The sequence below is a fragment of the Bathycoccus prasinos genome, assembly GCF_002220235.1.
Source record: "Bathycoccus prasinos genomic : Chromosome_17".
Classification (NCBI taxonomy): Eukaryota; Viridiplantae; Chlorophyta; class Mamiellophyceae; order Mamiellales; family Bathycoccaceae; genus Bathycoccus; species Bathycoccus prasinos.
The window spans coordinates 131,213-144,851 of NC_023992.1; the positions used below are offsets into that span (position 1 = coordinate 131,213).

A 13,639-nucleotide genomic window follows, 5' to 3' on the forward strand; every position below is an offset into this window, starting at 1 on the left:
TTATTCTCTTTGACTTTTGGCAAATCTGGCGTAGTCTTCGTCCGTTGGTTCTGGGTACCCTTTTTCGAGCAAGTAGTTTTCGCACTCGGAGTGCTCGTGGTAACGAGCGTAAGCGATGACATCCCAGCTGTCAAGAGGCGCTTTCGCCTCTTCGATTAAGTATTTGAGGCAATCGAAATGACCAAACCTTGCAGCATTTGCCACGCACACGCCCTTTACCTCCTCATGTATCTTTCTTTCTTCAACGAAATATTTCAAGATGTCCACGTGACCACCGCATGCTGCTTGTATTGCCGCATATCTTTCCGTATCTCGCGAAGGTTTCACTTTGTCGAAAAGAAATCGAAGACAGTCGAGGTGTCCTTTAAAAGCAGCTAGTTCACACGCATCTTTTTCATTATACGGGCAACCATTAGAGAAGCAGTACTTTAACATCTCGAGATTACCTTTAAATGCGGCCCAACTAATCGTCCATTCATTCCACTCGCAATGTTTCACTTCTCTCGCCCACTTGAGCAACCCGAGTTTGTTCGTTGTAGCTACTTGATAGCAAAAGTTTGCTTGATCTGCCACGTTTCCTTCGTCATCTTTCTTTCCCCAGGGAAAGTTATTCCACATCCATTCCAACGTCGAAATGGATGTGCATTCGTGAACCATCGCACGTAATTCCGATACCTTCAACCCGGCGTACGCAAGCACACCCGAACTCTCTCTATTCACTCTCGAAAAGAAATACCGATCTGTCCTATTCAATTTCGAAATCACATGCGATACAAAAACATCCTTATGATGCAACACCAACCCCGTCCACAACTTCGTCGGTCCAAGCTTTAAACGCTCCATATCCGCCACGGCTTCCTTCACAGCCGCTTCTTTCTCCTTCTTCTTCTTCCTTTTCTGCGCGCCGGACATCTTTTTCCCCATTATTATTATTCTTCAAAAGTCAACGTTCTTTTTCTTCTCTTTTTCCCGAAAATGCGTTTTTGTGTGGTTTTGTCAACTTTTTAATCGAACAAATATAGATAGGTGTACCAATACACGCGAGCGCAACAACGAGTGGTAGTAAAACAACGTACTTACAACAAAGTATTATCCTTCTTTAATGTATTAACATCTAGTACTCGTGTATTAGTATGAATACTATTTTAATATTATTTGATCTTTTTTGTCTTAGCGTTTTCTTCGCTGCTTCGCTCTTTATCCTTTACCCGTCCTTCCTCGTAGTAATGCTTGCCGACGTCGTTCAAATTCTTAAACGTGGCTTTCCACGCCTCGCCGTACGTCATCACCGTGTATTCCAAACCCCACTTTCGGGCGAAGAGTTCGAATTTCTTGGACACTTCCGGTTGACGAAATTGCGGCATATCCGGGAACAAATGGTGGATGACTTGGCAGTTTAAGTAACCCATGAGCCAGTTTACGTACGCGCGGTCTGGGCTAATATCAACCGTGTGCTCGACGGCGTATCGGACCCAACTCGGGTGGTCCTTGAACTCGACGACTTTCGTGTGCGTGTGCGAAGTGGAAAAGTGCGCGAACAGATACATGCCCGCGATCCACTGCGAAAGAGCGTAGAGGCCGTACGCGTGCGCGAAGGAGACGTTCGAAGGGTGGACGAATTGAATCAACGACGCTCGAACGACGTGCGAAGACAACATCCAAAACGCTTCCTCCCAGTTCTTCTTCTTGAAGACTTTGGACGGGTGCAAGACGTACAACCAAAACGCCATGACAAACACGCCGCTGGTGATTGGCACGAACGTCCACGCTTGGAATCTGGACCAGAGCCGAGAAAACCCGCGATCTCTGTTCTCTTCCACCGCGGTGTTGAAAAAAGCCACCGCGGGGGTGGTATCCAAATCCATATCGTGCCGAATCTTCTGCGGAGTCGCGTGGTGTTTGTTATGCATAACGTTCCACATGTCGCCGGATGTACCGAGACCGAAACCCATCAAGCACGCTTGGATGCGTTTATCGATCCAAATGTTCCCGGTTAAGGAGTTGTGTCCGCCTTCGTGTTGCACCCACCCGCATCGAGCGCCAAAAAACGCGCCGTAGGTAATCACAGATAACGTCGTGTACCCTTTCGCCATCAAATACGTCGCCAGCGCGAACGTAAACATCAACTCGACGATTCTATACGCCACGTGTACCAGCGACGGCGTAAAGTACCCGTCCTTCTCCAAACCGAGGCGAAACGTTGCGAAGTCTTTCAACATCGCGCTATCGCTAGTATCAATCGGCTGATAATTGCTATTATTATTATTATATTTAGAGGAGTAGTGACTCTTCGCGTCGTACTTCCTCTGCGGCAAACACTTCAACATCTTCTCCGCTTTTCGCGATCGATAGTGAAACTCTCGAAACGCCTCCGTCGCGTCCGCGCCGACGTTGGACAACATGTAATAAATCACCGACCCTCCAGGGTGCTTCATATCCGTCACGTCGTACTCCAGGTCGCCAATTTTCACCCACTGACGCTCGAACGTCTTCGCCACTTGCGCTGGTTCCATTTTCTTCGCGTCTTTTTCCCTCGTTGTTGTTTTCCTCTTTTTCTCGGTTTCAAACTCTCCTCCCGAGGAATCATCCTCGTCGTGACTCTCGTTATTAAAAAAGGAAGAAGAAGATCTCCCACCGGGATGCGCCGCTAACGAAGACGTCGGCGAATCTCTCCCGCTGGTCTTCTTCGCTCCCTCCATGAGATGGATTTTTGATCAAATTCGAACCGTCAAACAGAGAGACGAAATGATGAGAATACGAACGCTCCTCGCAGGAGGCAGATCTGAACGATATAAAGTAAGAGAGATGGAAGAGAAGCCGACGAGAAATGCAAAAATCAGACAAAAGTAAGAAGAGCGCGATTGAAACTCCGGTTTTGTCGTCTTCTTTGTTGTCTTCTTCTTCTCTCGAGTACGCAGCGTTTGTGCGGCCTTTTTTGTGTCACTTTTATCCCCAAGGAGAGATTTAAAATTAATACCAAAACCCTAAACTCTTAATAAAATAGAAGGACACAACACCAGACGAGTAAAAATACTACTAAATATTTGAAGAAGTGCTGCGAAGAGAATAATAAAAGTACATACATCTCATAGTATACACAAAACCGAAGAAGAACCTATCTAGTATATCAGTATTGAATGTTTAATGCGCCTTTTTGCGTCTTTTTTCCTCGTCTTTAAAATCGGTGGTGTTGATGTTTACTTCTTTCGAAGCTTTGCCGAGTGCGCCGAGTCGTCGGCGAGGCGAACATGCTTTCTAAAGACTTGTTGACGGCGGGCGTGCTGACGACTTTACTACTCGCGGTGTTGTTTGCGCTGCCGCGAGAGAACGGGTTCCGCGGGTCGTCGAGGCCGACGACGACGGGTTGTTGTTGTTGTGGTGGTGGTAATCGCGTGGTTCCTCCGCGTAAAGCGCTCATCGAATTCCCGAATTTTCTCGAAGAAGACGAGAGTAAGGCGGAGCTTTGCGTGCGTCGCTGGGTGCCGGTGAAGAGTAAGCCTCCTCCTCCTGTGCCTCCTTGTCGCTCGTTCGCGCCGGTGTTGTTGGGAGTATTGTTGTTCTTGCCGTTCGACGTTGGAACGTCAAAAGACGTTTGACCGCCGCCGCGTTGGGTTTGCATGCTAGAATACGACGGCGACGGTAAATGTTGATGTTGTTGTTGTTGATGATGGGCGGAAGTGTTCAACGTGTTACCGAGTAAAGACGTTCCTTTGGAAGACGACGGCGGCGGCGGCGGGAGTCCTCCCATGGCAGTCGAAGGCGCTCCTCCTCCTCCTCCTCCTCGAAAAGGCGTCGATCTATCGTATGTCGACAACTTTTTCCTGTATTCATCGATCTGCTTTTGCTTGTCTCGACTGTCGCGTTGGTACATCGCTCTCGCGTGTCTTTCATTTTCGAGTTGCTTGACGAGTTCGCGTTCTCGAGCCGATGAAGATTGCTGTTGGTCGCCCCCAGAGAAAGTCGAAAGCACGTTGCCGCCGTTGCTTGGTTCCAAGATGTTCCCGTTCTTTTTGTTGTTGCCCTTCTTGGCCGACGAATTTTTCGGTGAAGGAATCGAAGAAGACTGTTTTGGCGACGCCATCGCGTTCTCTTCCAACTCCTTCACGCGAAGTTCCAACGTTGCCGCGTTCGCTTTCGACAGCTTCAGTTTTCTTTCGGCGTCTTCGCAGCGCTTTTGCAACGCTTTTGTTTCAACTGGATCGGATGAAGACGGCGACAAAGGTGGAGGTAACGGGGCAGCCTTCTTTGCCTTGCTCTCCGCTTTCTCCACGTCTTTTTGCAACTTTTGCGTTTTTGCCTCCAACGAGATGATCTTCGATTGTAACCGAGCGTTTTCTTTTTGCAACTCTTTCGCGTTCTTGGACGCCTCTTCCGCGATCGTTTTCGACGCTTCGAGCGATTTAACGCGCGCGGTCGTCTCCACGTTCTTCTCCGAATGCGAATTGATTTCTTTCGTTAAACTTTCCACTTGCATCATCAACTGTTTCTTTTCACTTTCCATCGCTTTCTTCTCCGCGGCGAATTTCTTGGATTCAATCTCAAACTTCTTCGTCTCTTCCTTGGCGAATTTAATCGATTCTGCTTTCGTGCCTTCCAACAGTTTGAGTTGCTTCTTTAACCCGTCGATGTCTTTGACTTCCGCTTTCAACGCTTCGCACTCTTTTTGCGACCGCATCAACATCTCATTCACGTGTTTATCCGCGTTGATGTGTTCCTTCTTTGCGGCGGACAATTGAGTTTGAAACGTCTCCGCGTCTGCGAGCGCTTGCGAAAGCTTCGATCGCAACGATTCGATTTCAACGTTCACATCGGATTGCGTTTTAGTCATCTCCGCACGCACACCGTTCGCGTCCGCTAACGCCGACGAAACTTCTTCTTTCAATTTTTCGTTTCGTTCCATCAACTGCGAGTTTTTGTCTTCCAATTCTTTCACGCGAAGTTCCTCCGCCGCGTCCTTCTCGTCGGTAGATACAAGGCGACGCTGCTCCATCAACTGTTTGATTTCCTTCTCCGCCGCGGTCAGTTTGCTCTGCTTTTCCATAGCATTGACCAGCATATCTTTCAACTCTTTCTTCATCGAAGCCGCAGTGTCTTTCGCTTTTTCAGTCTCCTTTCGTTCTTTTTCCAACTCTTCGTTCAATCCTTCGATTTGCTTCTTGTTCGTCTCCATTAAAATCCTTCGCTCGTCGTCCATATTCTTCAACACCTGAATCGTCTCCACGTGTTTCGCCGCTCTCTCTTTCTCTGTTTCGATTGTTTTTAACATTTCCTCTCGTTCAGCACGAAACGTCTCGCTCTCGTCCTTTCGCCTCTTAAACTCGTTGATTTCCTCCTCGGCTTTTTTCAACTTCAAGCACGCCTCCAACGCTTCGTCTTGCGACTTCTTCACCGTCGTCTTGGCGTCTCGCAACTCGTGGAGTTCTTCGTTCAAATTCTTGATATCTTCTTTGTATTTGTCTAGAGAGGCATTTAAGAACGTTTTCGTCTCTTCCTGTTCCGCGGCTCGAGTTAACGTCTCCGTCGCTTTCTTATCGTTCAACTCTTTCACGTCTTTTCTCAATTTTGCGATGACTTTGTCTTTTTCCTCGGAAACATCCGCTATTTTTTTCGAGAGCTCTTCGCTCGCTTTTCGAGCTTCGTCGCGCTCTTGTCGAGCTTCGATCAAGGCTAAAGATTCCGATTCGTTTTTAGGGGCGGCAATAGTTGTAGTTGTAGTTGTAGTCTCCGACGGTGATTTCCTCAACAAATTCGTGAAAAATTCTTGCTGACTTTTACTCGCCGAGAGTTCGTTGTCGTTGACGGAGGAGTCGAACGAAGACGATTTCGACGGCGTTCCAACTGGCGTTTTAAAGCCTTCCGATTGCCTTTCCGCGAACGCTTGCGGGTCCTTTCTCGCATCTTCTAATCGGTCTTTCAATCGGCTGGCTTCTTTTTGCGAAATGCGCGCTTCGCTTTTGGCTTGTTTCAACGCCAAGCGGTTCTTCTCGAGCTCGTCGCGCATGGCTTTGAGTTCTTCTTCGTCGACTGATGATGGAGTAGGAGCGGCGACAAGAACAGGTGGTGATGTTGGTAACGTCGCCTCTTGTTTCTTTCTCTCAGCAGTAGCAGCAACAGCGGCGGCGTCTGCGATGACTTTCTTCGCATCGCTTTCCGCTTTCTCCACCGCTATTCTCGCGTCTTCGCGCGCTTTCGCTACCGACGCTTCCGCCTCCTCCTTTGCTTTCTTCTCCGCCTCGGCCACCCGTTCGTCCGCGCTCTTCTTTGCCACCGCTAAAGCCTTCTCTATCTCGTCTTTCGTCCTCGATTCCGTTTCAGTCGTTCTTTTTTCGATCAACTCTTTCTCTTTCTGCAATTTCGTCTTTTCTTTTTCTATCGATTCCTTCTCCGCTTTCACTGCCTCCTTCTCTTTCTTCAATCTTTGCGCGGCGGTTTCATCCGCGCGTCCCAAGGCGACAGCTAAACGACCACTCGTCGCTGCCGCCGCTTTGAGCTGTTGATTTTCGGTTCGTAAACGTTCGATTTCTTGATTCAATTCGTTTTCGCTATTGTTGTTGTTGTTGTCGTTGTTAGAGTCGTTCGATTTTGAAGGCGTTTTGATGGTTTCCTTCGCGTTGTTGATTTTCGCCGCCGCGTTCGGCATCAAACCGCTCGGCGGATTTTTTAATTTCGTCGGCGTCGGCGAATTCTCTTGCTTCATCGGCGAGTGCGCTTTTGGAGCTTGCACCGTTTGCGACACGGTTCGATCGATTTTTGTTTTCGATTTAGCGCCGCCGCTGCTGCTGCTTTCGGGCGTACCGCCGTTGTTCTTCTTTTGCGGCTGAGATTGCGAAGAAGGCGAAGAAACCGGCGTCCCATCTTTGCGTTGGAGTCTACTAAACACGTCGCTTTTTTCCGGAGTCGTCGTGGTAATCGCTTTCTTACTCTTAGTATCGTCTCCCGACGGCGTTAATCTATCGAACACGCTCGGTTTACTGTTGTTGTTGTTGTTGTTGTTGTTGTTGTTGTTGTTGTCTTTAGTATTACTATCATTTTTATTATTATTCGCAGCAGCGGCGGCCCCGCCTTTGGCGTTTGGCGACGGCGTTGGCGTGCTCTTCTTACTCTCTTTCGTCGGCGTCGTTTTCGATCCTCCTCCTCCTTTTGTTGGCGTCGTAAAAGTCGCTTTGTTGTTGTTGGTGGTGGTGTCATTTTTCTTCTTCGCGCCGCTAAAAGACCCGGTTTCCGAGGTGTTCGATTTCCCAGATTTCGTCGACGCGTCGTCGTCGTCGTTGCTCTTCTTCTTCTTCTTCTTCTCGCTCAATTTCTCTTCCGTTTTTTTTATTGCAGTATTGTCAGCATCGGTGGCATCAGAGAGCAACTCTTCTTGAGAGCCTTTATTACTCTTCTTCCCTTGCGGCGAGGTGAACAAATACGTCGCCGTCGATCCGATGACGCTTCCAACCATGCCGAATAATCCTTTACTCTCTCGATTGTTCGTTTTACTCTCGTCGTTGTCGTTGTCATCGTTCGCCTCTTCAGCTTTAAAATCCTTCTCCCTTGGTAAAGGTCGCGGTGGTGGTTGTTTCACCGGCGTCGGCGACTCTTCCGGCGCGACGACCTTGACACTCGCAGAAGAAGAAGAAGCGTCGTTGTTGTTGTTGTCCTTCGTCTTCGTCGCCTCGCTCGCTCGCTTCGCCTCGAGACTCTCGCTCGTCGTCTTCGTCGGGACGCGACCGCCGCGACCACCTTTCTGAAACACCGAACCAATTTTGATACTATTCGTATCACTACCACCACCACCACTCGATAAAGGAGGCGCAGGAGGAGGAAAATGTGTGTCGCTGCTCTTCGTCGTCGTTTTTTTTTCCTCCGCCACCTCCTCGTCTTTTTCCGTCGTCGCGTTCGCTTTCTTCGTCTCTTTGACTTCCAAAACGACTCCCGAGGAGGACGACGAAGAGGAAGAAGGTTTTTTAATCGCGATCGCTTTCGAAACCTTCTTCGCGTGGACGATCGGTGTCAAGCCGAGTTGTTTTTGCCCGATTTGAAAATCGGTTTTAAACGCATCGTGTGGCGTTAAATATTCGAAGACGGGTTTCGAGTTTGTCTTCTTTGTCGTCTTCGTCTTCTCGTCGTCGTTTGCGTCGTCGTTTGCGTTTGCGTTCGTTCGTTCGTTCGAATTCTTTTCGTCGTCGTCGTCGTCTTTCGTCGTCGTCGTTGTCGTTGCTTTCGTTAAAGTGGAAGGAACAGGAGGCACGAATTCTTTCGCCGAGGGCGTTAACGGCATCGGAGCGTCTCTTCTGAGGATGAACGAATGCGCGCGCGCGCTGCTCTCGACGCGACGCCTCTTTTATGTGAGGAAGCGCGCGCGCGCGCGCGGGTAAAAGTGAATTCATTTTTGCTTAATAGTTAGGGTATTAAACCCTAATTGAATTCGGTCCGGCGAAAGCGCGTTCTCTTTCTTTTTTATCGCAACGACTGCTACTGTGTATGTATAAAAACACCACCAGGGTGAGCGTTAGTATTGTTATGGCTTTTATTATTATTCGTGCGCGAAATGGTTTGTCGGCGGTCTCCTTCGCGTCTTCTTTGTTGCGTATTCTTTTCCCACGGAGCGGTTGCGAAGGCGAGTTTTTTTCCCCTCTTCTTGTAACGTTTTTAGAAGAAGAGCTCTTTGTTTCTACTTTTAAAAGATAATACCGGCGGCTCGGAGAGATTCCGCGGTGGGGTTTGAGGAGACGAAATTTTCGTTGTTTTCGTCGTCGTCTGAATCGTCGTCTCGAAAAGAAGAAAGCAGGACGAGATCCTCCGCCGGTACGGACCAATCTTCCGTTTTTTTTGTTCGCGGTGTTTGCGTCGTCGCATTCACGCCGGCGATTTCGGCGTTGGTGGGAAGGAGGAGGTGGTTTTGAAGGAGCAGCAGTTGGCGTCGTCGCGATCGATCTTCTTCTTTCGATTCTTCTTTTGATTCTTCTTTAACTTCTTCCTCGTAAAAATCCTCTTCGCGTTGTTTTTCGAAAAACTCGCCGCTCTCGCGACCAAGAAGAGTTGTTTCGCTAAAACTCGTAGCTTTTTCGCTGCTGTAATAATGATTCGTTTTCAACCGCTCCAATAAGTCCCGAACGTTTCGCACGTCTTCGTCCAACTGAACGTTCGTCTCGCGTATCTTTTCTCTTCGAACGAGGAGGAGCTTTTTCTTCTTTTTCTTCTCGTTTTCCTCGTTTTCCTCCTTTTCCTCGTCGTCGGACGACAATACTTTACCGTCACTTCTTAATAACGCCACCGATGATGATACAGGAGACGGCGCGAAAAGTGCCTTCGCGTCCAGCTCAAAAAACTCCTCCTCTTCTTCTTCTTCTTCTTCTTCCTCCTCGAAAGCTTTTGTCGTTCCCTCTTCTTCTCGCCCCGCGAAACCGCCACTCAACCTTCTCCTCTCATCATTTTCATCGCTTCTCAAAAACACCAATTCGCTCCTTTTCTTCCTGCACCCGCTGCGCAGCGCCTTCGAGTACTTCTCTTCCAACTTGTTTAAGAGTAACGCTTCTTTTGATTCATCTTTTGATTCTTCTTCTTCTCTTTTAAACGATGGCGATGATAGAACTCTCGTCGTCATCGTGCAAATCTCATCATTCCGGGATGTGTGATTTTTAAAAATCTCTTCCCCGTTCACGGGGCTTTTTCTCGACTTCCGTTGTGTTTCTCTCTTTCTCTCTTTTAAAACGCTCTCTTTTTGGTCTCTCTCTTTCTGTCGAGTTTTTGTTCCTCTCAGTAGTAGTCGTGCACCAAAGTTCTCTCTCTCCTCTCTCTCGCACACACAAAGAAGAAGAAGAAAAGTGTATTTAGTATAATAAGTGCAGTTGTATTCTCGCATATAAAAGGAGAGACGAAGAACAACGAAGAGAGAGAGAAAGAAAAAGAGTACGACTTTAAGCACTTACAAAGACACACGCTGAGTGCGTATTCCTTACTCGTATTTAGGGTTTAAGTGCGTAAGTCGTACTCTTTTTCACCTTCTCAGTGCGTATGCCTTACTCTGTCAAAGGAGTCCGTGTACCACAAAAAAAAGAAAAAACTTAACGCTGACGTCGTTTCTCTCCATTATATCCACGCAGTGCGAACGCTGAGTTCTACTCTCTGTGTATACGAATAAACTACAGAGAATAAGAACAATCATCATGCGAGCATCGTGTCATCATCAGCAGCAAAACCTCACGGGGTCGTTTTCTTCCTCTTTTATTACGAAGAACACCACAAAACAACAAGGAAAGATGAGAAACATCGGAGATGGAAAAAAAACGATTATTCGATCTGCGGCGAAAAATGACGACGCGAATGAGATTTCATTCTCCGAGAAGGACGACGAGCACACGACGAATAAGCTCACGAAACGAGAGTTCGGCATGAAAACGTTCGCGTTCACTTCACTCTCTCTCTTTGCGTCTTCATCTTCCTCTCAAACGAAAGAAGCTTTTGCGGACGACTCTTTAAACTCAAACTTTTGGGAGAAAGTCAACCTGCCGTTAGAACCGGGAGTGATCCTGTTAGACATCGCGTTTACGGATGAAAACGCGCGACACGGATTTTTACTCGGCACGAGACAAACAATCTTGGAAACCTTCGATGGGGGGAAAACGTGGGACGCGAAAGATTTAGGGCAAGATGTCATCGACGACGAGGTGAATTATCGATTTAATTCGGTCTCGTTCAACGGCGACGAAGGGTGGATCGTCGGGAAACCGGCGATTTTGTTACACACCGTGGACGCGGGGAAGACGTGGGAGAGAGTTGGTTTGTCGCCGAGATTACCGGGGATTCCGGTGTTGATTACCGCGACTGGGGATAACGGCGTGGCGGAGATGGTGACGGATCAAGGGGCGATTTATTTAACCACGGATGCGGCGAGGAATTGGAAAGCCGCCGTGGAGGAAACCGTGGACGCGACGTTGAATAGAACCGTGTCGAGCGGCGTTCAAGGGGCGTCGTATTACACCGGGTCGTTTTCCACGGTTTCCAGAAACCCGGAAACTGGCGAGTACATCGGTTTATCTTCGAGAGGGAACTTTTACATGTCGTGGGCACCGGGACAAGCGTACTGGCAACCGCACAACCGATCCTCGGCGAGAAGAATTCAATCCATGGGTTGGAGAAAAGACGGCGGCGTGTGGCAGTTAACCAGAGGCGGTGGGATTTATTTGAGCGACACGAAAGCGTTGCCAGAGGAAGACGACGAATTCACGGAAGGTAAAATTGGAAGCAGAGGGTACGGTTTGTTGGATCTCGGATCGAACGCGAGCGGGACGAAATACTTCACCGTCGGCGGAAGCGGGTCGGTGTTCTCCTCGGAGGATAAGGGTAAAACGTGGAAAAGAGATCGCGGGACCGACGAGGTTGCCGGGAACCTGTACAAAGTCGCGTTCGCCAAAGACGACGTTGGGTTTATCTTGGGGAACGATGGTATTTTGTTGAGATACAGAGGCAGCGCGTAAATTAAATATACTTATTATTATTTGTTTTTTTAATGAAATCTTTCTTCGATATAATAATAATATCCAATAACGTTATCGCACGTCCGCGCGCAAAAGCATCATCATCGTCATAAAAGCCTTTGTCCTTTTACTCTCTCTCTCTCTCTCTCTCTCTCTCTCTCTCTCTCTGTGTGTGTGTGTGTGTGTATATAATTGTGTGAGTGAGTGCGTGAGTGTGCAGATGAATGTGTCTTTTATTATTTAAGCCAAAACTAATTTCTACGTGTTGTGTTACTATGCGTACATTGTTCTCTCTCTCTCTCTCTCTCTCTCTCTCTCTCTCTCTCTTTCTTTCCTTCGTCTATTTGTTAAATCTTCTATTTGAACCGTATCGGCTGCATCTTCTTCTGCCGAGACGCGAAATCTTCGAACGAGTCCGTTCGTTTCATTCGGTGGAACGATTTGCGATGCAACTCGTACAAGTTTCTCAGCGCGTTGACGTATTCCTTGTGATACTTGTCCACGATATCCTCCGGAATCTGGTCGTTCCCGTACGGTTTCTCTTTAATCTCCAGCGGTTTACCAAAAACGACTTCTATCGATTGGCGCTTCGGTAAGACGCCTCGTTTGCCGAAAAATCGTCTCAAAACGCCTCGACTCAACGAGCGACCGTAAAACGCAGGCGGAGTGATGCCGATTAAACTTTTCACGCGCTTTTGAAACGCTCGCAAAACGCCACCCTCCGGGTTTTCGACTTGGTCGAATATATCGTTCTCGCCAAACGCGAATACAGGTACCAACGTCGCGCCGGTTTTTAACGCTAATCTTACGAATCCTTTCCTCTTTGCTAACGTCAATATCGCCGTCCCGGGGTGCGCGTCCATGGCTTCGTTCGCGCCGCCGACGACGATAACCACCGCGTTTCCTCTCGGTTTCTTCGCCGCCGATGATTTTACTCGCAACAAGTTTTTTTCCACGCTGCTTCGAGTCACCGAGTTTATCCCCAACGCCATCAACACTTCTCTCGTAAACGGGAAGAAAAAATTGACGGATAACGTCAACAACCTGACGTCAATTCCCGGAAACGCATTCGCGAAACCCGTGGCCTCGCTCGCAAACGTCAACAAAGCGCCGACGGAAATGACGCCGTGCGGGTGATACCCGAAAATATAATTCTTGGAAGGATCCAAATCCGCGGATTTGTGCAACCGCACGGGAAAATATCCCGCCGCCAATCTCCAAAACGGCAACCGTCTCGTCCAACCTAAAAATCTCGTCCCTTTTTCGCACGCGTCTCGATCTAAAACGAAATACCACGCCACGTAAAACAAAAACAGATACTTGATCCACTCGAACGGCGCGAAGAAAAGAAAAAACGGCGGGAAAATGAATATCGCGCTTATAAGGAACGCGTACATGGCGACCACGATCCCGACTTGCTCCGCGTGCTCTCTCCTGTACACGTCTTCGTTTACGCTTTTCGCCGCGTTCTCTTCTCTTTTCGCGAACGCAGATAAATGAGTCGACCCCGATGACTCTTCAATCACCGTCTCTCTCACGCCTTTTTGCTTCGTTCGAACGAACGCCGGCGATACCAAGGACGTGAAATATATCCCCAGAGGTACGAAAAAGTACCCGATCACTTTGTACCAGCAGTAAAACGTCATCGCCCAAAACAAAGCGCCTGATTTTTGATGATGATGATAACATGTGTATATATACATGTAATAAAAGTTGTGGTAATAGAAAATGGTGTTTCGTTGTAAGCGTGTTATATCATATTCTCCAAAAGGCTGCCATTCGATGATGATGACGATGATTGATGATCGTCATCTCTCTCGATGAAAAAACGCGTCGATCACACATTTCGCATGTAATAAAACGCTCATCTAGGAACAACTCCTTACCGAAAACTTTATGCATCGCTAACGTGGGGAGTTCCGGAGGCTCCACGTATCTCGCCAACTGATCTTCCTCCTCCAAAAAGTCCTCCTCCTCCCCATCGTGAAGTAAAGCGTCCGAGCTCGGACTTTGCTTCAACGCGGAGGAGCGGAACCGAAACCGTAACTCTCCCAAAGTTCGTTGCTTCTGTTGTTCCGAGAGAGGAGAAGCATCATCCGTCTCTTCGATGGATGATGATGCCTTCATACTCTCTCTCTCTTTACTGGCTGACTAAAAAGAATTGAGCAAATAAAAAG

The 13,639-nt window shown here is 48.2% G+C and overlaps 6 protein-coding genes across 6 annotated transcripts; 1 reads left to right on the forward strand and 5 right to left on the reverse strand.

Annotated features, from left to right (window-relative positions):
• On the reverse strand, positions 1 to 912 carry Bathy17g00640 (the record flags this gene model as incomplete). Its single annotated transcript, XM_007508316.1, has 1 exon — positions 1 to 912. One exon carries the CDS (start codon positions 910 to 912, stop codon positions 1 to 3), a length of 912 nt encoding a protein of 303 aa, XP_007508378.1.
• Positions 913 to 1,151: 239 nt separating this feature from the next.
• Positions 1,152 to 2,699, reverse strand: Bathy17g00650 (predicted protein; the record flags this gene model as incomplete). The annotated part of the gene is made up of 1 exon (XM_007508273.1): positions 1,152 to 2,699. One exon carries the CDS (start codon positions 2,697 to 2,699, stop codon positions 1,152 to 1,154), a length of 1,548 nt encoding a protein of 515 aa, XP_007508335.1.
• A 476-nt stretch (positions 2,700 to 3,175) lies between these two features.
• On the reverse strand, positions 3,176 to 8,263 carry Bathy17g00660 (hypothetical protein; the record flags this gene model as incomplete). Its single annotated transcript, XM_007508339.1, has 1 exon — positions 3,176 to 8,263. One exon carries the CDS (start codon positions 8,261 to 8,263, stop codon positions 3,176 to 3,178), a length of 5,088 nt encoding a protein of 1,695 aa, XP_007508401.1.
• A 399-nt stretch (positions 8,264 to 8,662) lies between these two features.
• On the reverse strand, positions 8,663 to 9,589 carry Bathy17g00670 (unknown protein; the record flags this gene model as incomplete). Its single annotated transcript, XM_007508259.1, has 1 exon — positions 8,663 to 9,589. The coding sequence occupies one exon, from the start codon at positions 9,587 to 9,589 to the stop codon at positions 8,663 to 8,665; it is 927 nt and encodes a 308-aa protein (XP_007508321.1).
• A 655-nt stretch (positions 9,590 to 10,244) lies between these two features.
• Bathy17g00680 (Ycf48-like protein) lies at positions 10,245 to 11,462 on the forward strand (the record flags this gene model as incomplete). Its single annotated transcript, XM_007508221.1, has 1 exon — positions 10,245 to 11,462. The coding sequence occupies one exon, from the start codon at positions 10,245 to 10,247 to the stop codon at positions 11,460 to 11,462; it is 1,218 nt and encodes a 405-aa protein (XP_007508283.1).
• Positions 11,463 to 11,818: 356 nt separating this feature from the next.
• On the reverse strand, positions 11,819 to 13,589 carry Bathy17g00690 (predicted protein; the record flags this gene model as incomplete). Its single annotated transcript, XM_007508266.1, has 2 exons — positions 11,819 to 13,234; positions 13,293 to 13,589. 2 exons carry the CDS (start codon positions 13,587 to 13,589, stop codon positions 11,819 to 11,821), a joined length of 1,713 nt encoding a protein of 570 aa, XP_007508328.1.
• Between the last annotated feature and the right edge of the window lie 50 nt (positions 13,590 to 13,639).